We start from the raw sequence: 23,771 nt of genomic DNA on the forward strand, positions 1-23,771 counted from the left end.
ACTTTTATATAATACTTGGTTTATCTTGCTGTCTAGTAGTGAAGGTTGTGTGTGGTTGATTTGTCTTTTTATCCCTTTTTTCCTCAAAGTTAAGTCAAGTCCCCTATTTTTCACGTTGTTTTAGAGTTTCTTTTCTTCCCAAGTTTCAATTAGTAGGAAAAAGCTTGAGAATCTGTTTTTCTGAAGAAAGTAGAAAGCTATCAACTAGCGGCATCTCTGTTAGGGGAGAGTATTCAGTAAAATGACATACATATTTAGGTCAGTCTTTCAGAAGAACAGTAATATTACAGTACCTTGACTTTAAATATAGCCTAAATAATGTGTACATGTGTATTTAAAAATGGAAAAAAAAAAAAAGCCAATCTCCCTTCTGACTTCTATGAACAGAGATGAGATGAGATGTGAGAGATAAGCAGCCTTACTAATTAGCATTGCTTTTTTGTATAATGATTAGTCTCTTGACTTGTTTGCTGCAGTACTTCTTGCTACACCTGATTTGATTCTGAAATGTGGCAGCAGCTGCAGGAACAACTCTTGTCCCACCTTCTGGACATGCAGCTTTTATTGCCAGTAACAGCAATTTCTAACTGCAGTGAAAATGGGGATGCTGTTACTTCTTATGCTTCAGTTTGTTACATGCCATAAAATAAAACATATTCTGTGCATGAAGTGGAGATATCTTTGGCTAGAAAATTAAAAGAATGTGCCCTTTGAGTTCTGCAGTGCTTTTGCTGAGGTGCTCATGTAGTTCTGTTGAAATTCCATAAAGTATTTCCTTAAATTCAAGCATCTACAATCCGGGACTTCAGACAACGACATTTTCTGCACATCTTTTCTGTAGTGCAGTCATTTTTGTAGTAGAGAAAAACCACCTTATATTTTGCTTTATTATTAATTTATTTGATTAACATTAGAAGCAAATGCTAATGCTTTATACTGCACTTGTATTTTTAACCAGTAAATTCGCACCATACCATATGTATAGGTTCGTAAGTTCTCATTTAGAAATTCATTTGAAGAAATGTGACTTAATTTCTTTTGATACATCTTCTTTGTCTTCCACAGAGCAGTCTTAAGGAACAAGAACAGATTAATTTAATTTATGTTGAAATAGAAGAGCTGTCAGCTGAATTAAACAGGAAATAGGCATAAATTTAATATAGAAATTCTTAAGCATTTTCTGGTTTTAATCACAGTAAGAGACTTATCGCAAAGTACTGGTGTACACATAGATGAAATGAAATTTTACCTGTGAGCCTGCCTCGTATTGTGATGGCTTGAGAAGAGTTTCTGTGGGAGGCTGTATGAAGGCTAAGCAACAAGTAGATGTGCGAATTGCCCTGTGGACATGCTTTCTGGGTGTACAACAAAAAGTGCCTTTGGGCATAAAAATTCTGTGATGTACAAAGACTTGGTAATGTGGTGGTAAACGTGCTTCTAAAGATCATGACTTTAGTATTTTAATTTAATTTACATCATGTCAGATGAGTAAAGAATGACCTTGGATGAGTGTGGAAGTAGCTAAACAGAAAAAAATGAAAAAATACTGTGATCTGTTTTACATTTTGGTTCTGTGGAATACTCTTTGCTCTTTTTACACGTATCCCTCAGTGCTAAATTTAAAGTTGTTTTTCATTATGGCTAAGTTGTGCAAAGTTACATTTTTACACGCAGTCATCTGTGACTTCCCAGCAGGGAGACTTTCACACAGAGTACAGCAAAAGGGAGTGTGCCCTTAGTTTATGAAGTTATGATGGAATTTAAGAAACGTGTCAGGTCCCAAATGTTGAGAGAGGTCCATGAGCACAGGCCTTTTCCCTTGTCAGACTTGAATGGGTGCTGGTGCGACCTGGTGTGGGAGTGAAGGTGTGTGGATGTACAGGTATTTGCTTGTGTATTTGCTGTCTGTGTGACTCCGAGTTGTGATCCTGCCCCAGACCTGTTGTGCCTGTAGCTGGCCGGAGCTGTTCAGGGGATCGTGTCTTCTCACTGCAAGCATCTCTTCTGGTGGAGTCCTGCTGTTCAGAGAACCAGCAGGTTGTCAGGGTTTTCACCTTGCCTTTGGAGACTACATGAAATTTTTCAATGTTCCAGTAAAATTTAATATTTCATAAGCTTCCAGGAAACTGGGTAGCTTTTTACTCCTAAAAAAATCCCAGCAAATAAACAGAAATTTTAATTAATCTGTTGTAAGGGTAGGTGAACTTGATTTCTTCATGTAGATAGCACTAGGAGTCTATGAATACTTTCCTGAGTACAGATTCCGCTTCTTCAGAAAGATTGCAAGACAGTTAGTGATCTGTCCCTGGGATTTGTGTGAATTTAGAATGGGGAGGAACTGTTTTATCTTTTACTCTTTTGTTGGTGGAAGTTTCTGGCAAAAATGGGCATTTTGTTTCCAGCCTGAGAGGGGACAGCAAAGTTGTGGTGTGGTCCCGGGTTCAACCCATTGTTTGAAATGGCGTTGGTTCTTAGCACTGCATAAGGTGGTAAGGTTATTTGATTTGACGATTTAAGTTTATTGTGTATTCATTACACGAAAAGCAACTAAATGAAGTAGTATGAAAGACATTTTCCAAACCCCAATTTAGGGCTCAAAGGAAATTTCTCAGAGCTTTATTAAACCTTCCTTCTTAACCAGAGGTCTACAAAAATAGCTGATGGTTGAAATGCCTCTATTACCACTCTTTGGTGCCCCAGGAAAGAGCTGAAATGGTATGGACGAGTTTTTTGTGAGCCTTTTATGCTATCAATAAGTTCATTAGTGAATTGCCTTCTTTCTGTGTATGAGCATACTCTGAAGAAGCAGAGGAACATTGATTACTCGGTTTAAAATTGCAGAGGAATCTTGATGAAACGGGGAGTAGGGTCCACGTCTGCCAACTTCCATCTTAATGCTCTCACCAAAAGTGAGTTATTCCCCAAGGAGCGTGATGTGCTTTATACAAGAGCTGTGTGAAAGGACTAAATCTGAGCAGTGGTCTAGTTTCAACAGGTGAAGCTTCTGTGGAGATTAAACTTCTTATGAAAGTAGAAATAAAAGAGAAATAGTGTGATATGCTAGTGAGGCCTTTTAACCGAAGGCACTGTGTAGGTTGTGGCTATGGAGTTGTGTGTTGGCACATTTCTCAAATGCTGCGGTGTTTTGAAAGTTGTAACAAAGGGGAAAAATGAAAGCTCAGACTTCACAGGAGTTTCTTAAATACTGTTCCCTTCCCATTGTCCATTCCTTGCAGTCACATCCAGTTTAATTTGTGCTACTAGAAACGTGAAGATACTTTAAGCAGAAACCCAAAATATTTCAGCATCTCTCTTCTTTTCTGAGCACGAAAAACTATTGATAATGAAACTGAATCCTTGCTGAAAGTATTCCTGACTTGGTTGTGGGAAGTGCTGAGTACTCTGGCCTCTCCCAGAGAGTTTTGTGTTCAGCTCTGGACATGTGCCAGTAACTGGAGAATATCTTCAACTATTTGTAGGTATGCGTTTCCTTTGTGATATCATCAGCACATTTTTCCTAAAATAGCAAGCAATAATTAACACTTGTTCACACCATTAGGAATGCAGATGTTTCCCTATTCAAGTGGCTTATTAAACTATCTGATTTGACAAATTTAACACATTTTAGTATCCTTGCCCAAACAACAAGATGCCATCAGTTTCCTTCACTGAGCGGCCTTACAGTCAATAGCAATCACTTGATTTGAGATACGAGCAATGAAAAATACATCAATTTGTCATATTTACCTATCCTGGAAGGAGAAAACCAACTTGTGCAGTTTGTCTTGGAATGTGTCGGGCTGCCCTGCTATCCTGTGACCTTGTCTAGTTGTAATACGGTTCGTTAGTGGAATGCAGCAGAACTGCCTGACTGTCATGAAAGTAGAGTTCAGGCGCCCTCACCTCGCGGAGTAGGTTTGTAAAGGGGTTTCAAACCAATGGTCAATGTTATTTTTAAAAGCTGAACATGTCAGGAAGCGAATGTCCTCCAAGATGCAGTTTTACAGTTAGAAGCTGGTTTGGTTTGACCTTTAATCATTAGGTTTGTAAGTGGATAACCTATTTAAAACTCTTATTATGAAATGTGCAACTCCATGGGACAGTGAACTTTGCCTCGGGATTCAATCCCAGTTTTAACCACAACATTGTGTAACGGTTGTACACACCTTTCAGTAGGTAAGGGGTTTTTTTCAATGGCATTGACTTTCACTGGAATTAGTAAATAAGCTGTTCTAAGGACAGATCCACCCTATATTATATTTTACAAAGAAAAGGTAATGCTGCATGTCAGTGCTAAGGTTCCGGTGAACATGGTGTCATAGTGGCAAGAACTGTGCCAGCGTTTTTCCCTGCCAACATCTTAATGCCTATAAAACATTGCTTCAGAAACATTTTGTAAAAAGTCTCTTGAGTATTTATATATCTGGAGGGAAGAAAACCTTGTAGACAGTATGTCCAGTTTTTCTCTTTAATTTTCTACTAATATTTTATCCTTTAGAGTGCCTCTCAAAAGCTGATCTTGGTTCATTTATTTTTTTCCCAGGCCTGGAGTTTGTCTCTTGAGGATTATTTTTTTTAACAACCAAAACACTCAACCTCCAAGTTCTTTAACACTTTCTCTGGTTTGACTTTTATTAAAACCACTGGTTACCTGCTGCCATTTATTCAATTTGCTGGAATTTTCTAATACAAGTAGGTTTTTAACTTGGTTAGACTCTGCATAGCCCCTCTTCTAATCCAGAATTGTGTCAGTAAGCTCTTTCTGGAACAAAGTACAGTTTTCCAAGCATCCCTTTTACATGATGATTTCCACTGCTGGGTTTTTTCTCTAGAGGTCTGCGTAGATTCCTGTAAATGAATACAAGCGATTTACAAATGTTGCCTATTGACTTACTGTATTGGGAAACTCTCAGCACGTGGAGAGAAAGTGTCATCTAATGAATAAAACATTAATACAGAAATACATTTCTTTTTACATAAATATGACTTTTTAAGTATTGCGGTGTGATGATATGAGGAGAGATGAGGCTGCTTCAGCATCAGCAAGTCATGGTCCTTGGTACTTCGGTTATCTAAGACCGGAGAAGGTTTACCCAGTCAGTGGATTTTCTCAGAGTTTTTTACAGCTCCCACAGAAACGTAGCGTGTTTGTTAGGGATTGTGCTTGGAATTCAAACTATGCCCCTGCCCAGCCCTGTTTGTTCTGTTCAGATTTGTGTTACGTTGACATCGTTCTCCCAAAGTGTTCTACACAAGGATTTCTCCCTCTTTAGGATTATGTTAGCGCTTTGAAAAGTGTAAAGTCTGGTCTGGTGGTAAATGAACGCTACAATCTTGACATAATTCTTAGAAAGAATTCGCTTCTCACCTTCTTTGGTGATGCCGTGCTGTCATCACTTATGTTGACTTTTGTTGCTTTACACAGCTTCAGCTATAGTTTAAACAGGATCTTGGGTGTGTATTGTGTAACTCCAGCATTTTTTTTTTAATGGAAAATGACATAACGTGAATATTTTTTACAGTTTTAAGTATGCATAGAGCAAGAATGGATAATGTGAACATACTTTGCAAATACTATAGATAGTTTGGAATCTAACACTTAAATCCTGTTTACTGTGCAGTATCATCTCAAACTGAATTGTTATTTAGTATTATTTGTTTATTTTAGCCATTTTATAAGGAGTTCCGTTTTATAGTGCAAGAGAAACCTGTGTTGATGCTGCTGTAGAGTCTGTTACATTAGAATGTGCCAGCAAATGAATCAGTGTTATGGAAACAAGAACCAGACATGTAAGGACTAGTTTTCTGGCTATTTCTTTCAGGAAATTTGCCTGCTACTTTTGGTTAATTTGTTTCCTAACTCATTATTTTTAGAGATCTCATACAAATTAGACCTATTTAACTCAAAAAAAACCCCACCGCTGTTGCTAACTTGATTTTTCTAGTGGACTCTGAAGCCCTTGTTTCACCTATATACGTTAAAAAAAAATCTTGTGGTTTTACTTGCCTTCCCTGAGTGTAGCCCCAAGCTACATTCCATGACTCAAATGGGATGCTGAGGATTTCTTATGTTATTCTTTTTCTTAAATATTATTTCAGAATTGTGGTTAGTGTAGGTGTATTGGGAGGAGGGAGAATCTGTTTTTTTGGAACTAGCTGTTATGTCTGAATTCCAAAATCAGTCACCAGTGTAAGTAGGATTCTAATAAAGCAAGGTTGGAACTCTGTGACACTGGTTCCAACTTTTCTTTGGTGGACACCTTCCTAGTTTACAGTTCCATAAGCTGCATCAGCATTAGTCCCAAAATGTGTGAAGTTATGTTTGATGTGGCCTAAAGAGAAAAGCTTGTTTATTAATAAAAGGCCTTTATATTTGGCTATCACAAGTCGTGTAGTTCAGTCTTAAAAACAAATGAAAGCAAACAAACAACAAAAAAAGACTAAAAGAAACACAAAAAACCCACCCCAAAAAAGCCCCCTGTCTCTTAGTAGAATAATCTATTCTCATTACTTGTTGTAGATCCTGATTTTTGACATGCCAATAAGAAGTTCAAAGAATGTGGACTTAAATTCTTTTTCCATCCCACATGGACAGTTAATAACCATATTGAAAAGATTGCATAAGTATTGCTGGTTATAGTTCAGATTAGCAGGACAGACATAAAGGCAGTATTAAGTTTTTTATGGCTAGTTTGTCTTAACAAGGCACAAACATTGATCATTATCCCATTATTGTAATCCACATATTTTCTTAGAAGTTAAGAACTGCCCTTACAACACAGGGAGGACTCTTTGGAACAACATGTAGCTGTTCTGTTAAAATAAATCCTAGGCTTTTTATTATCAATGTGTTTATGCTAGGGCCAGGAACTGGATTTACTTTTCATCCCATTTTGAGAGTCTGATTGTAGAAACAACTCCAAATGTTTCTCCACCAGGTATGACGGAGTTTGTAAGTTGTTTGAAATAGTTGCTTTATATCCGTTCTCTACCAGAATGTCATAGCTGTAGTGGGAAACAGTAGTGAGGAAGGACTTCGTGTCTCATTTTTGTAGCAGAGTTTTACTGTGCTGTGATTTTTTTTTTTTTTTTTTTCATTAGGCACTGCCTCTTTTCACTTTAAATGTACATTAGTAGGTGATGAATAATCTTTATGTTTTATTGCATTTTCTGTAAACTTATCTTTGCCTGGTTATTTGTTTACTTACTGTAATGCAGGATGAAGTGAGTATTTGGGGGTATATTTGGAGATAATTGGCTTGGCAGATGCTGATCCCAGTTTGAAGTAGATGTCTATTTTAGAACCATATCTCTGCCAAATAGTTCAATTAACTGTCTGAAGTCTGGTGTAAGTTCTCTTGATTAGATGGGAAATTTAAGTGGTGTGTATCCATTTGAATCAGCTGCTGTTTCAGCAAAAAAAAACCTCATAAAATTGACAATTCAATTTTTCAATTTCCTAGCTTTGTAGTAAGAAGTTGAGTGAGTCAAAAGATGTTCTGTATTAGGCTACTGTTACTTTTAAAAATAAATATTTAAAGCTACCCCAAAATGGGTCTAGTTCAAATACAGTGAGATTCCAGAGATTTCCCCCTCTCTCCTTTGCTTTGTCTTCCTACTCTTTTTTGCTTTGGAAAGAGATTTTCTTCACTACGCTGTGATACAGTTGAAGACTGAAGGTAATTGACAGTCCCCCAACTGCCAAATAATTGGAAACCTTCAAAATGAAAGCATCCAATGGACATAATTCCAGCAGTGGGAGAAAGAAAACTGAGGACTGGAATTAAGATTTTGATTCATCTTTTACTCCCTTTAACAGCAAATGATTGTACAATCTGCAAATACTAAAAATCAAGTAAAATCTTCATATCTATGTCTGAAAGAAGTTTAACTAGTCTTTTTGTTCATCAGCTGTTCATAAAAGCAGGGAACAAACTGAAAAGATCTGTCTAATGCTATGTATAAACTTTATAAACTCTTTAAAACAAATTAGGACAAAATTTTGCCATAGAGAGTTTTTTAGATGTGCAGTGTGTATTTATTATCGTTTGTGTGCAGCTAGTGAATATTCAGTAGCAATGAAAGCAAGATCAAATTTACATTTGATAGGCTGTTTCCATCATTGGTATTCACAACTGTATGATCACACAATTACGTATGCATCTTATATCTGCCAAAAAGAGGATGGTTTGAAAATCTACATCACAGAATTTACTGTAAGATGCCATTATGCACCTTTAAGATGCCATTTAAAGCATCTACTGTTCTGGTACAGTTCAGTTGTTAGTTAACATTCTGGTAGGAAAGTGAATTTTTTTTAAAAGAGATTTTCAAGAGATTTCAAGACCTTGGACGTCAATTTGGATGTTACCCCTTTCTTTCTACTGGACTGATAGTAAAAGAATGCGAGAGACTGATCTCCCAAGAGAGGGAGTGATTCCAAAGCTAAGTTAATGAAGGAACCTAGAAGCAGTAAAATGGCTATTTAAAATAATGTATTCTTTTTCTTTAAAATACTTCTACTGTAAAGGGGTGGGGGGAGACATAGAGTATATGCAGCAACTATTTTAGAGTTCATGTGCTGTCCTGGATACAAAAAAGCTGATTTGGAATAAATTACCTGAGCCACTTAAAATCAGAATGAAAGTACATAGTCCAAAAAAAAGCTCTGCGAGATACCCAAGGGAAGTCCATGGTCGTTGGTAAAAGAAATGCCTGCAATGGTGTGTGTATTTAAGACACTAGGCTGCTGCTGCTCTCTCCAAGTCTATTCATAAAGTTCTTAGACTGATAGCCAGAAATACAATTACATATTGCACATCATGCCCTGGTTGGAGCCAAAGTGTATCTTTTCTGTGCAAAAAAGAACGGGCTTCTGGTTGTGTCTTATAGTTGTGTTACAGGTTCGACGAAACTGAAACACTGCATTTTGGCTGTCTGCTTTCATATCTTGGCTTATAATTTTTAGGGTTAACACCATTAAAACATGGTCAAGCTTTGTATCCCTGTATTTTTTCTATAGTTCAGTATCCTTTTACACTGTAAAAGAATAAATTCTGTAAATACTTCAAGTGATACAGAGCTAAGTAAGATACAGATGTCTATGTAGTCCACAAAGGTCCTCACTAACTTAGAAAGTCACGTAAAACCTAATCATTGCTCACTACCTCTATGTAAGAATTACTGAGAGGTTGTGTTTCCTTGACGGAAGGAAAAAAAAAAAAGTCATGACAAGCCAAATAAATGTAACATGCAGTGGAATTGTGAGTTAAAGAACAAATGTTACCGAATAGTCTTGGTTATTAAAAATGCTGACAGAATTGTCATTAATGAAAAGTTAACCCTTCATTCAATATAAAGTTGAACTCAATCAAAATGATTGAGAAGCAGTTCTTTAAGCATTAAAAAACATTAAAGTCAAAACAACTAAGAAAGCCAACTGAACTTGGAGTCAGGTTCTAAAGAATGTTCGGAGGTTTTTGTTGAATATGCTACCATTTACTGTTCGTTACAGTGGTAATGATACATTACCATTTGCCAATTCTCTTCATACATAATTCATTTTGCCAATACTGTCTTACTCTTTTAGGAGTTTTATGAACATACGAAAACACTTTGGCAAGACGAAGGTGTGAAAGCCTGCTATGAGAGATCTAATGAATATCAGCTGATTGATTGTGCACAGTAGTAAGTATTGTTTCTATTCTTCTGCATATTGACCACATTATACAGATTTTCTAATTGAATGTTAATAACTGATTTGGATAGTCCTGGTGGTTACTTTTCCTAGTCTTGCAAAAGGATTGTATGCTACATAGTGAATTCTTGGTAATCGGCTATTGAGAGAGGTAGCAAAAACTGATGTTCGGTTAGATGATAATATCTATATTGAAAACCTTGTAGATGCTTTCCAATGGTCTTAATACAGGCTGACACCTTAAAGCAGTGGACAGTTGTGTTGTCTCAAAGACCAAATGTCCTGCTTCTTCCAATTAGACCAGTTCCTTTCCGAGTGACGTCTTCAGATACTGCAGCAAGTTTAATAAGTTGGAAAGTACGTTGGTGTGAAACATGTCCATGTTTGTACCTTTTGTTTTTAATGCAATTTATTTATCTGAAAACAAGGAGATGGCAGCAACAATCATGGGCAGCAGCCTCTGATCAGTCACCAAGACTTCTGCTTGTGTGCCTTCACGCACATATCTGAGCATGATTCATTCGTTTCTGCTATTTATACCACTGTGATAATTAGTATTGTCATGAGAGACTGCTGCATGTTTGCAGTTATTTATCACATGTGGCAATATAGTATGGTTCAGGACTTCTTGTGGCAAGATGGATGTGATAATTGTGACCATTCCTGGTGTTTTTCTTGCGTATACTCAAGAATTGCGGAACTTACATTTGGATTATTGGTGGTTAAAACTGTTCTTTGTAGGTTTATACTCTCTCTGCTTCTTTTGGAGAAGCTGAAACCAGGTTTAATGGTCAAGGAAATGCAGAGTTCTCATTTCACATGATGATGGACAACTGCAGTTTGTCTACTGCTGCATCTCTTAAAGAATATTTGATGAAATTAAATTTGTAAGGTTGTTTTTTTGGTTTGTTTAGGTAGACTTAAAGGTAAATCAACAATTAGCTCTGTTTGAGAAGAGACCAGGGAGATAATTTTACAATGACTAGCACAGCTCCAGGTCTTCAGGAGCCTCTTTGAAGTTTTGCCATTGTCTCCAGTGTGGGTGTGTTTGATGTGTAGCGATGTCTTTTGCATTAGGTGACTAATGTTTGATCATTTGGCATGGATCTTTTTGCAAGTTCAGTTGATACAATATAAAAAAATACTACAAGATTTTCGTTTTCTGTCAACTATCCAGTAAAATTTGTCTTTCTAGTGTAAAGCTGATAGAAATGGGGAAAAATCGTTTCTGGTAGTGTTTGGTTATCTGTTTGGTTCTGGTTAGTGTTTGTTAATTGTCAATGTCTGTGATGGGAAGAAGTAAATACTGTTAAGCACTAAGGGAGTTTCGTGTTGCCCTTTTTTGGAAGAGGAACAAATTTTGTTCTGCCCTGAATGCACAGTTGAAAGCTAAAATTCTTATCATCTGTGATTGCTGGACATTGACTTTATCATGGGCCAGCGAGGGGGATGGCCTTCATGATGGTTTTACCATCCTGCTCCATCTAGTGGAAAGCTTCATTCTACATCATGGGCTGTTGAGCTAAAAATAAACCTTGTACATTGCTGACAAATTACAAATTTTTTTTCTAAGATACCAAACCTGTCTCCTAAAAATATTTCATAACTCTTAATATTTTTTCAATTCGATAGTAAAGTATATGACATTATTTTCTTGCGGAAGGACCTTTCCAATTGTTAGTTTAGGTGGTTCTTGTCCTTTCTGGCATTTTTGATGTGCAGTGACGTTGCTTTTAATAACAGAATGTGCAAAGTAGGAGTGTTTTAATGGCAAAATGTTTGCTTGGAGGTTAATGTTGCTTTGAAATTCTCAATTTTTTTTTTATCATACTAAATTTTCAAGGGACCTGACAAGAATTACTTCCTGTAAAATCTGACAGGATCCATACCTTGAAATTAACCTGGTGAGAACACTCTAAAAAAAAACCATAGCAAAGGCAAAATATAAAATGTAGCTGATATTATCAAGTGAAGACTATTTTAATTTGAATGTGCAAGCTACTGTCATTAGGGTTAGTAGAAGTTAAAAGCAAAAGTTGAGCAAACTGTTGGAGTTGTCAGTTCTTTCAGAGAAGAGTCTTGGATTCTAAACACTATCCCCTGTTGAAGTCCCTGTTTAAAACAAAAAAGGCATACTTAAAACGGAAGGAGGAAGAGTGGCTTTTCTCTTTCAAGATCAATCCAGCTTCCAAAAATCCCTTCTTGCTCTTGAAAGGTGAATAAATTCTTAAATATTAATGAATTCTTTGTTGGTTGAATTACTTTAAAATTCTAAACAATGTTTCTTGTTCACTAAAATTATCTTTTTATGGCTGTTCATAGAATTTTTAATTTTTTTTAAACTCATTTTTTGAAGTGCGAATTGTTTGGCGTAAAGATTGTCTTGGTATAGGCTCATTTAACATTCTGCGTTTTTTAAAAAAGCTTTTTTCACTCCTGGAACTGACATGGTTACATATAGGAAGCTTTGCAAGGAGATTCTGCTGAATGCTTAAAAATCAATTTTGTCTGTCTTTTAGCAGGGAGCAGTGAGGTGTGTATAGCTTACAGGGCTTTGTCTGAATGAAATGAAATTCGTTTCTGCCAAACCTCCGTTAAGTGTATGCAGAGCTTCTTAGGGGAGCTTGAAGAGTTCAGGGGCTGGTCCTCGGGGAGGGGGCACGTTGCGGGGCTCGTGGTCTGCTGGGGCATCCTGCCTGTTGTCCTCTGGGAACTGATGCCAGTCCTTTCCATCTTATTTCTGTCTCTTGTTAACGGTGTGATGGTGGCAGTGAGCTACTGGAAGGGCCACGAGGACTGACCTAGTTCCCCGCTGTGCGATGTTGCCACTTTCACAATTCTGCTTTTCATGGATAAAAAGTGGTTCTCCATGCAGGTATCCTAGTTATAGTCCAGCAGAAGGGCTTTGCAGAGGACTGTATGGTATAGCTGCGGGATGCTGAAGCATCTTGAAGAGAAAGATGTTTGGGAAATGGGGTTTAAACTCTGGCAGAGTTTGTGCTGAGGAAAGAAGGGAACTAGCTGACGAGTCAGGAGCTCCCCTCGACGAGCAAAGCTCGATTTTTGCTGCATGTCCTTTCCCAGGAAAGTGGGAACAAATGTAATTCTCAATCTGATGTGCTGTATCTACCTAACTTGAAGGTAGGTATTTAGAGTCTGGAAATGGTGTTTTTCACCTGCTCCTGAGCAGTATCTTTAAATACCCCAGTACTTCCTGCTGACTAGCTACAAGTTTCAGTGTCTCCCAATAAGAAGTTAACGTTAATATACACTGTTATCATTGCTCCACCAAGTTCCTGGTTGCACTGGCTCAGAAAAGAGGACTTTACCGAAAGCCCCAGGTACCATCCTGGCTTTCAATTTAGCTGCAGTTGTGATCTTCGGAGGTGTGAAGCTGGGAGGCCTGGCCAGTAACCTCATCTGCTGGAGAGCCCTGCTGGTGTCCTGCCCTTTGTCCTCAAGCTCGCTGGCCAAATGAAAATGTCACTTCAGAGGAGCTCTGTGCATTTTGAAAGAGTAGCTGCCTCTGCTCATCATGAGCTTTACTGTGCTTCCTGCCTAGGCATATTTTACAGTCTTGAGAGGCAGAGAAAGGAAAGAAGGCTCTTTCCCTTTCTTAACTGGACTTGCTAAGTAATTAGTTTCAATTCTGCTTTTAGAACAACATGGTGTGTGAGGTTGTCACCAGTTTCTCCCTGAGAGGAATGTATTTCAGCTGTGAGGAGGGAGCATTATCTATGAGGAGACCAAATTTCGTTGCTCTTGCATCTTGTAGGGATGTGTACAGAAGAGAAGGAATGTTTCTGCTGAAGCTGCTATGGGATACCGCTCTTGACTAATAATAAACAGCAGAATGAAGAAGTGTCTAGAATATAGAAAATGCCAAATAATGATAAATAAATGATTTACCATCCCTCCTATTTCTTCCTTGAAGGCACAGGATTGCATTTCATTTAGAATATATTATTTAATATCAAGAACATAGGAGCCATTTCCACTGTAATGTGCCAAGACCTGTTTGTCAAATATATGCCTTCTGTCAAATATAAACAAACACGATCTCTTAGAGGTGCTGTTGTTGATAATACTTCTGCCTTGGTTTTCATTTGAGGAACTCTGTTCTTAAAGCCTCACAAACACACAGCAGAGCAGTCCGAGAAAGTAGGATCTCTCCCATACGAATGCACTGTTTGTGGCACAAGAGCACAAAGGCTGCCAGCACTGTCCTGTAAGGTCTGACCCGAAGTCTGTGGATGTCCTGAGGAGAATTGCTTTGGTGTCAGTAGCCTTTGGATTAGCCAGGTAGCAAATCAAAAGCAAAGCCTGTGTATATGAGCCTCCTAGTGCTTTTTCTAGACTTGCTATTATTAGACTATGCCCACAGATCCTTGAATTTTTGCTTTAGTTAGCTTTGGGCACCAGTTTGGTTTTGTGCTTCATTTTACGCCATGCTCTCTCTGCCTATCTTCTAGCTGGCGCTTCCTGGTTTTGGCTGGGGTGGAAAAGGAAATAATGAGAGAGACAGTCTTTGCAACCCATTTCACACCCTCCGATATCAGGAAGGGCTGGAAGCAGCACGAGGGAGCCCATTCTCACGCTATTTCCGGCCGTGCCGGCGTTCCTCCCGCCGCCTGCCATTTCAGGGAAGGAGAAAGCACGGGGAAGTGGCTGGTCGAGGTGCAGAGTCGCAGTTCTCGAACTTCAGCACCAGCAGAGCCACTCCGATAGCTTGAAACTGTGCCAGGCTGCTCCAGAAGAGCTTTATGAGAAGTATTTTTTAAGATGTTTGTTTTAAAATACTTACCAAAGAAAGGGGGGGAGTGCAGCTATTAGCCGACTGCTGTGCAGGGCTGCTAAAGGATCAGCAGATGTGGACGCACTGTTTTTTTAATTTCTATTTTGTTATGGGTTGTAAAGTCTTTATATTTTTATTAAGATTTATGGTGTGTTTTACTTCTGGATTTGCTGACTTGCAGAGAGCAATTAAGAGCCCCAATCTGAGCACTTAATGATTTTCTTCCACGCTGGTTTCACTTCATGACAAAGTTCCCTTCATGGAATGTGTAGTAAAGTGCGTTTCCTGAAAGTCTCACCTTTTTAAATAGTGGCTGGTTTATCAGTGGTACTACTGTTAGTCTAGTTTCTTATTCGGATTATTTACTACTCTTTTTTTCCTTTTTAGTTTCTCTCCACTTGATCTGATTTTGGCAGAGTAGTTGTTCTTGTCTCCTCCAGCTCTGCAAACTATATCTGCGTATTCATATTCAACAGGACAGGAATTTCCCTGGCCTATGTTCCTGGCATACATGAGCTGCTTACGGACATTAATAATTATATTATTAAACTTTCCCGTGAGGAGGAATAATATTCATGTCCTCTTTTGCTGATCTAAAACTGATGAGCTTGCCTACTGCTCTGAGAATTCTTTGGCAAACCGAAGAATAGACCCAGATAATCTAATTTCTAATCCTTAGTCTTGACTATGAAACCCACCTTACTTTATTCCAGAGCACTTAGATGTAGCTGAATTAGGGTATTATCCCTACTTTTCTTCAGCCTGAGGGAATAGAGGATCATGTTTTAGACAAGGTTAAATTTCAATTTAAAAAAAAAAAATCAAAAAAACAGCCCAAGTTGTATTTTTTGATGCAATCCAGTGGGTTATCAGGTGCAGAAATAGGTTGCTCTAGATGATGGGAAGCACAGTAACTCATGTCTTTGCATGACTGCAGTGAAGTCACTACCAACAAAATGAATACAAATCTGTTAGCAGCTGAATTACACCGAACTACTCCATGTGTCTGCCCTTTCTTGCTGACTGTTGATAGCAGGGATGTGCCTGCTGGCAAGTGCTGTGAAAACCAGATTACCTAAATTTAGCCAATAAATGGATTATGAATCCAACACATGTTCCCACTGTTGTCACAGCTAATCATAAATTCATAATTCCAAGCTACACTCAACCCCAGATAAACTTCTCTGTCTTCAAAATAAATTACATCCCAGTATGAAGCAAGAGAAAACAAAAGGTGTCCTGGAATAGCTTGCTTGAGTCTTATGAATTGGGAGCACTGATGAGTGAAAAAACTAAAATGATGAGCCATAATGGCAGAAAGACCTTTACAAGTCCAAAATATGAATAATTTAAAAAGTCATACCACGGGGTTTTGAGGTCTGTGCGATGCCCATCACATCATTCTGAATTATTGTGAAAGGGTTTGACTGTCTGTTCCAGGAATCCAATTTCCGCCTCCACTGTCGCTCACTCTGCCACTTATAACCCCCCTTGCACCCGTCACCTTCATTCATTTACCACTTTTATTTCTCCTTTGCTCCCCACATCTGTTAATGTGGCAGTTCCTTTTTGGCCGTAGATGCGACTTCCTTGCTGTGTCTGGTTGTACAATATCAGGGATTTGCCTTCAGCTGGAGGCAGGGCTGACCTGGTCTGAGGAGCGTGGAAAAGCTGGGTTGGAACTTCTTACCCCATATCTTGACCTAGTCCTGCATCCCAACTGTCACGCTTTGTCTTTTAGTTTGTAGGCCGCTAATGCTTCCAAGAGTTAAGGATAAACCCTAGTTCAGGGATGCCTGATTTAGTGGAAATGGGTGTTCCTTTCTCAGCCTGTCACATTTGCTTTCATGTGCAAATGGAGCATTTGCTGATACAACAGCTGTTTTTTTGTTTCAGTAACAAATTCAGGTGCACAAGATTTGCTCAGGTTAGGCACACACTTGCTCAAGAGTATATTTGAAACTTTGGCATGAATGTTAACATTTTATTTAAAAAAAATTTGTCCATAAAATAGTAAATTTCCTCTGTGATGGTAAGAACAGATCCACGTGATTTGTTCAGTAGATGGCTGCTTTCCTCTGACAGTCAAGTTTCATTCTGCACGGCAAAAGCACACAAGACGGTGTTGTGAAGGCAGGACTAAATAACAGGCATGCTGACATTTTAGTTAGCTGGTGAAGAATACCGTGTTGAGTCCAGCTGGTAGTTGGCTCAGGATGTCTCTCTTAGCTAATATTTTACTTTGGTAGTCTGCTTTAAAACCAAAGTTGATGTTATCAAAGAATGTGAATATATGAGTAACTACTACTGTCTAAACCCAAGAATGAAGCAGCTTCATAAGATAATTCTGTACTAAAAGTATTTGGCTACAGTTCAGAATTCTGGAGATGAAGTTGTTCTGTAGCCCATTTTCTTGATGGTTTGCCTATACCTGTAGAGTTAATTAACACAGAGTTAAAAATAATTCACTAAAGAGAACAACAGATTCCTTGTAACTAGTGGTAAAAATGGCAAACTATGTTGTTTGATAAAGAATATTATGCATGCATCTCCAAATGATTTTAAACATTTTAAGAAACAAGTAATACAGATAAATGGCAAAATGTGCATGAGCCCTGCGATTTCTATTTCAAAAAGAGGAAGTAAAACAATCTTGAGCTTTTTTAAAGCAAACGCCAGATGCATATTTTTGTAATTGCTTTCAAGTCTGTTTGGTTCAGTCGTTTCTGGACTTCTTGGTCAAGATATTGCTGATACCTGTCCATGCTTCTGATTTGTTTCTTACATCACTGTTCTCTGCAAACATTCAAATTCAAAGGCAGTGGATTGTTTTGTGGGTGAAGGGGAAGAGTTGAAATTCAATACAGCAAGAGATGGAATATAAGCCAAAACTTTCTGTTAATTAAACTTTTACCAATTTCTGCATTTTAATGGCAACAGGGTCCCCATTACTTCCCGCTTTCCCATGCTCGAAGTTTCTGTTGTGGCATTAATTAATAGTGTGAGAAAATATGCTAGAAATACATGAAGAAGCATCTTCTGTCTTGCTGAAGCTTTTGGAAGAAATGCTGTGAATATCGTATTGGTCTCTTGCTCTGTTGGTAGGTACAAGTCTGTAATAGAATGAGAATTAATGAACTACACTGGCAAGGTGCTTGTTCTGCACGTCACTGTTGTCACCTTGAAAAGTAGTGTTTCCAACTTTTCATCAAGGAGATATGTAGGGTTGATTTTTGTTGATTATTTTGGTTGATGATTTGTGAAGTGTTAAGACTTCACAAATAATTTTCTATGGTGTTAAAATGACCGGTATTTTTCAAACAATTAATATGTTAGTAAAGAAGATTTCATGTATGTGTTCGAAGCCCTGACTCAACGCGCAACCCATTTTGAGCAACTAATCCGTGGTGTTATAGACTCGACACAAAATAATTTATTAAAGAAATTAGTATGTATTAGTATTACACGAGGGCATCAAATGCAGTTACCAACATAGCATTACTGCACAACCTTGTTTTTCTTTCATGGTTGTAAAAATTGAGAAAAATTCAACAGCCTGGGTTCATCCTTACAGGAACTCTCTTAAAGTAGATGGAGTTCTCCTACTGTGAGTTAATTCCTTAACAACAGGTTTCACAACTATTGCTGATTGCATAGATTTCTTGGTGTTCTGCTGAGCAGCCTTTCATCCTTCAAGCAATGCCACGCATTCCTGGAGTGAGGGAACCTCATTATTGTAGTGAAGACCGTATCTGGCTGCTGGGGACAGGCCCAGCACTGGACGAGGTGTGATGAGTACAGAAAGGCAGACAATTGACGGAGCTACATGGCTGCTGAAAGCTTGAGATTCTTTGGTTTGCCTTCACTGTAAGTGGATCTTGTAGATGGTGTCGCCCTTTTTTCTGTATCTGTTTTATTTTCACTAGGCACAGAATATGCTTGTTTGTGGTAGGGAAAGTGCAACAAGTTCACCCTAAAAATAACTATTTGCTGCAGGTGAAACTTCTCCTGTAATCTCAGTTCTCAAAAAATACACGTTTTGAGTAAATTTAAACCAGTAAAATAGTAGATTATTGTGTACACAGTAATCCTTAAATCCCTTGGGGTTTGTGAAGTCAGTCAGTCTGTGTTACAATGAATTGCTTAGGATGACAAGTTCAAATAAGAGGAGGAGTTGTGTTTATGTAAACTCTGTAAGATTGTCATGCACTTAGGGTGTACTAGAATTTTGTATTTATTGAAGTTTTAGCCATTAATTTAAAAAATGTTCTCAGTTTTACTGTAAAATTCCCATAACTTTTTTAAAAAAACCAAAACAAACAACATGTTGAACTGTTAGTATCAGTCTTAATGGTATAGTGGTCTTGGATTACTGTAGTGGTGTAAAAAACAATGCTGCCAAGTGTTGAGAATCAGTCAAAGTGACTGTTAAAACTCGTATTAGTTCCTGAAAATTATTTTTTAATCACCCTTTCTTCCCATGCTTTTGCAACCTCCCTTTGTGCAAACAGAAAAAGCCGTGAGTGAGGTTTGTTTTGAGCTGTGATTCAAACAAACAGTTCAGTACGATACAGAAACAAGCGGAAGAAAAGTCTCGCATGCAGGCTGGAGCAGCCTTCCTAGGAATCCCGCTCTCAGGAGGAAGGTCTGCAGGCATGAGCTGCAGGGCAAGCTATAAATAAATGCTGGAGGAAGTGAGGAGGAACGCGGCACTGGTTGCATCACTCGTGCATTACCTGTGGCACGGCCAGCCGGGTGTTCCCTGGGTGGGTCTGCAGGGTGGGGGGGCCGGGGTCACTGCGGTGCTGGGCTGGCTGCGGGGCACTTGCCGGGGGGGGGCCCTCGGGTCTGGCCCCTGCTCTGGAAGCCACGGCAGATGCTTCTCCACCAGGAGATGACTTGCTGAAGCGGTGTGCGTCTCTGGGTGCTCCGACAGCAGCCAACGCGGAGCAGGCGTGACCGGTGGTTTTAGGATTGTGCAGTGTACTCGCCTTGGTGGGTGAGCAGCTTGCGGGAATGTTTTGCCTGGCCTTGGGATCTGCTGGTGCTGATGTTTGCCATCAGCAAGCATGACAGCTTTTGGAGCATGGATGGTTGGTTTTTTCTGAGAGCTCTTATCGCTCATGCTGTATTGCTGCAGAAAAGAAACATTTCAAGATTAGAAGACAACAATTAGAAGAGTACTTTTATCAAATGAAGACCTAAAAAGATACTGTAAAACCTCATGAAAGACTTTATTTAAAAAAGGAATTAAAAGTAACAGTGTTCCAAAAGGTAGGAGGCAACAGAAAATTTCAGATACAAGGATGAAATGAGGGCAGTACATTGGCTGGTACACTGTGAAAGCGCCAGGTTTGATTCCCAGTTATTACCTGGGTTGAAACACTGCAGATACATCACTGCCAGTCCCAGGGAGAGGGGAGCACTCGTTGCTGTTGACTTGCACGTTCTCTCCCTCGTTTTCCTCTTCTGCAAACTCCAGTGTTTGATAATACACCAAACCCTTGCTTTCACTGGGGACTTAAATGTAGATTTCTTTGGTCTGGGTGCTTGCCTGCATTCACAGGTGTTGCTGAATTTATTATTTTTGAAAGACCCCCTGCTGCATGTCTGCAGCACATTTGGTATAAATTTACCAGCAGGCTCAAAAGTTTATTGAGACCATGTGCTTGCATGCAGAGAACATGGTCATAAAATCCTTACTTCAGGAGGGGCAGGCTGAAAATTAGAAAATAGATTAAATTTACGTTAGGTGAACGAGTGTATCACACTGAAGCTGAGCTTCAGTATTCTTTAAGTATTTTTTTGTAGTATGTGCCTCAAGTCCTAAATAAACTGAAAGAAAGTGCTAGCTAATTTTACATGTGATTAAGAATCATTTTGTAGGTGGATGTCATTGATAGGTCTTGTGATTTGAAACACCATTTTTGAACTGATTACTCTAGTATATTATACATTGATTTTGTAGCTGAAACGTTAAATCAGTTGTTATAATTAAATATAATTCTGTGTTAACTGTATTTGTATTGTGGTATGATAATTAAGTCTCCGAGAAGGACATCCACCAAAAAAACTAAATTGTAGTGTATTCATTATGCAAGCGAGGGTTTTCAGTGTCTGGATGATAATTTACACTTGAAACGTGTTGGCTGCCCAGTACATTTTCTGTGAAGGCTGTGAAGTGCTTTGGGTACTCTGCAAGGTTCCCCTTCCCCCAAAGGGCTTATGTAAACTGCAGCCCGAGGGAAAGCTGGCAAGGGCTATTTTTAACAAGGCTGTTGCAGCTGACGGTGGGCGAGAGCCTTGGGTCCGGACGGAGGGTCTGCCAAGGAGCTTGGGGCTGGTGGGAGCCACGTCCCGCCCCATTCAGGAGGCCGGGTAACGCTGTATGAGCTTTGCTGAGACATTTGTGTTTTTACAATAAAAACCCCAAAAAACCTTCTGAAGCCTAAGTAGTTTTTATAAAGAAATGAAAATAGCGCTATACATGCAAAATCTCCACAAATTGTGTTAATTTGCCATTTCTCTTCATATATTGCCAATGCTGGTAATACTTGCGAAGTTGCTGAGGACCATGTCTGAACACAATGTCCACCACTTTTCCTATTAAGGCATTTCAGTTGGATTTTGATTACTCATTTATGATGTTATAAAATAGGGACCGTTCGGAAAAGTTAGGCATACTCAGGCTTCGTATCTGGCAAGGCGATCCTCTTATGTAGCTTCATGAAGAGTGTGGCTGTTCTCTGGGTATTCTTTCATCAGACTGGGTCTGAAGAGTGAACTGATCTTGCTCGAATCTAATGATTGTTGTTTTATTGCGGTATTTTCATTAGCTCTGTCTATCAGTATGTGTGCCATGAAGAACAGATTTTGCAGTTAATGTGTACAGTCTCAGTTCTTTTGTTGGTTCAGCCTGACTGGCTTCTCTCTGCCATTTCTGCTGGAGGACTTACTGTTCACCTCTGTTCCACAGAGCTGAGCTGCTTTAGGATCCACACATTCTGTTATCAAAGGCCAGACTTGGTGAAACTTAGTTTCCCCATTTGTAAGATGGTGTTGTGGTATGTCTCTTCTTCAAGAGGAATATAAAAGCTCACATCTGCAAGACCCCATGGATTATTTTGAATAGTGTGAGGTTTTGAATTAAATCAGATGAGTGGAGGATGTCATTGTTCGACTTTCGTGGTACTAATGCCAAGAAGTATTGCAGTGTCATCAAGAATCTTGACACAATGAAGAGGTTTTGTAGAAGGGGTGAGGGGACGGATTTAGAGCTCTTCTCCTGTTTCACCAGTATAGACGATATATTCCTCAAATGGACATTGCAGACTCTAGGATCCTACTATGTCACATTAACGTGTAGTTATTAGTATGTTATGTGTGTATTTTCAATCGTAACTCCAATTCTCTACCCCTGTTGTTAAAAGTTTGTTTCAAAAATAAGGCATGTAGTATGTATGAAGTGTGGAATAGTCTTATGTAAGGTTACAAGTATAACATACTCATTATTGTCACAGTGTGTTATCAAGGGAACCAGTAATTAAAATTTCTAGTTCTAAAGAGCCATTTGGAGAAGAGCATGTCAGATTATAACCCACTTTATTATGATTTATGTGGCTCATTCAGTAAACTTGCAAATATCAATATACCCCGCGTTATGAATTCCTCTGTGCTCCTTCAGAGCTCTTTGCTGGGTGAGATCCTTGACCCTTCACCACTGCCTCTGGAGTACTTCACTGTCCACCTCTCCTCCGCGGAGATGACCTGCTCCAAGATCCAAGCAGTTTGTTACCATTTATTGTTTTCACCAGCTCTCTCCAGACATTACGAGCTCCGTTGCGGTTTTCCTCTCCACCTTCTCCTCGCATGGGTGGGTTATGAATTGTGCAGCTGCACGGAGGCATTCCCTGCTCTTAAGGAGGGTGAGTGGGGAATGGGCAGGGAAAAACAGGGCAAGGCAGGACTGGACAGGTCAAAGCAGAGCAGTTTTCATTAAACTAAAAAAAAACCCAACCGAACCCCAAGCATGGCCTTCAACCAGCTTTTAGGATCAGAAAGGTGTTGAGGCATTTCCCAGTTTCAATCTGATTGGAGCCAAGCCTTACCAGATGCTTGAGAAGCCGTAGCTCCACTGCTGCTTAATTGCTTCTTGTTTTGAAAGATAATTGGGAACTTTATTTAAAAATAGTAACTTTAGTGTTCAGTCCATTAAATTTGTCACAAAGATATTTTCATTAGACTCCCAGCTGTTTTCTCATTGGAATTGTGAACTAAAAATAAGTCGGATTTCTGCTGTTCTGTGCAGAGGCTGGTACCTCCATTTCAGCTCTGACTTTCCCTAATGATGTGAAATGTGTTTGTTTCCTTCAGCTCTTTCTTCTGGGCTGTATTTAAGAAGGTCCTGCTAATTATGCCAAAATTGTGTGCTGTGGTTTTCTGATAAAGTCACGTGGCTGTAAAGAATATGAAACTGATTTCCCTCAAGACAAGTCTTACAAATGAAAGATTAGTGCCGAACCCAGTACATTTTTTTTCCAGCAGTCTGTAAGAGTTGGTTGTAATAATTCAACAAATATCTTTTAAAAACAAACAAACACTAATGAACACTAATGCACCCAGTACATTTTTTTTCCAGCAGTCTATAAGAGTTAATCGTTGTAATTCAACAAATACCTTTTACAAACAAACACACACTAATGAACACAGGTTTGTTACTGTTATTATGAGGTGTGCGATTTACCCTCTCAGTTCAGTTCTCATGAGCAGTCCCTTTGTTGTACATAATTGAAATCACAGTGTAGATTGTGAGATAAAGTGACAATTACCGTGTTCATATTGTATGGAACATGGTGGGTTTTTGAAGCAAAACTCTGTAATTACCAGCATCTGTACAAGCGTATGCTGCTTTTATACATGCATGGATTACAGGGTGCATCAGGCTGTAGTATCCACGTTTAAATAGTGTATCTTTTAAACTCTGAACTGTTTCACATTTATTCCTGACAAGTGTACCACAAAGCATCATAATGGATAACACTGGGCATGCAGAAAGCTGCAACAGATTTGTACTCTACAGACTTAAACACATGTGTGTCTGTGTAAATGTACGGCAGTTTCCCTGCATACTTGCTTAGAAATCAGTAATACATTAGAAAAAGTTGCATTTTTCAGTTGCAATGGTAGTTACCATTTTTTTTCCTTCCTTGGGATGCCATTTGACTGTAACTCCACTAAACATCTGCAGCTTACGCTGGTAAAAACGAGTGTAGGCAACAG

The 23,771-nt window shown here is 38.9% G+C and overlaps 1 protein-coding gene across 5 annotated transcripts in view; it reads left to right on the top strand.

The window, feature by feature from the left end:
• GNAS (GNAS complex locus) overlaps positions 1-23,771 on the top strand; it is a 164,963-nt gene that overhangs the window by 110,118 nt on the left and 31,074 nt on the right. For all 5 annotated transcript variants that reach the window (XR_012765829.1, XR_012765830.1, XM_075439041.1 and 2 more), the window contains exon 5: positions 9,590-9,687. Coding sequence is in view for 3 of the 5 variants with exons in the window: in XM_075439041.1 (XP_075295156.1) it covers positions 9,590-9,687 (98 nt within the window). In the remaining 2 variants the exon portion in view is untranslated. The remainder of the gene's footprint in view (positions 1-9,589; positions 9,688-23,771) is intronic.

Source organism: Opisthocomus hoazin, chromosome 18, assembly GCF_030867145.1.
Source record: "Opisthocomus hoazin isolate bOpiHoa1 chromosome 18, bOpiHoa1.hap1, whole genome shotgun sequence".
Classification (NCBI taxonomy): domain Eukaryota; kingdom Metazoa; phylum Chordata; class Aves; order Opisthocomiformes; family Opisthocomidae; genus Opisthocomus; species Opisthocomus hoazin.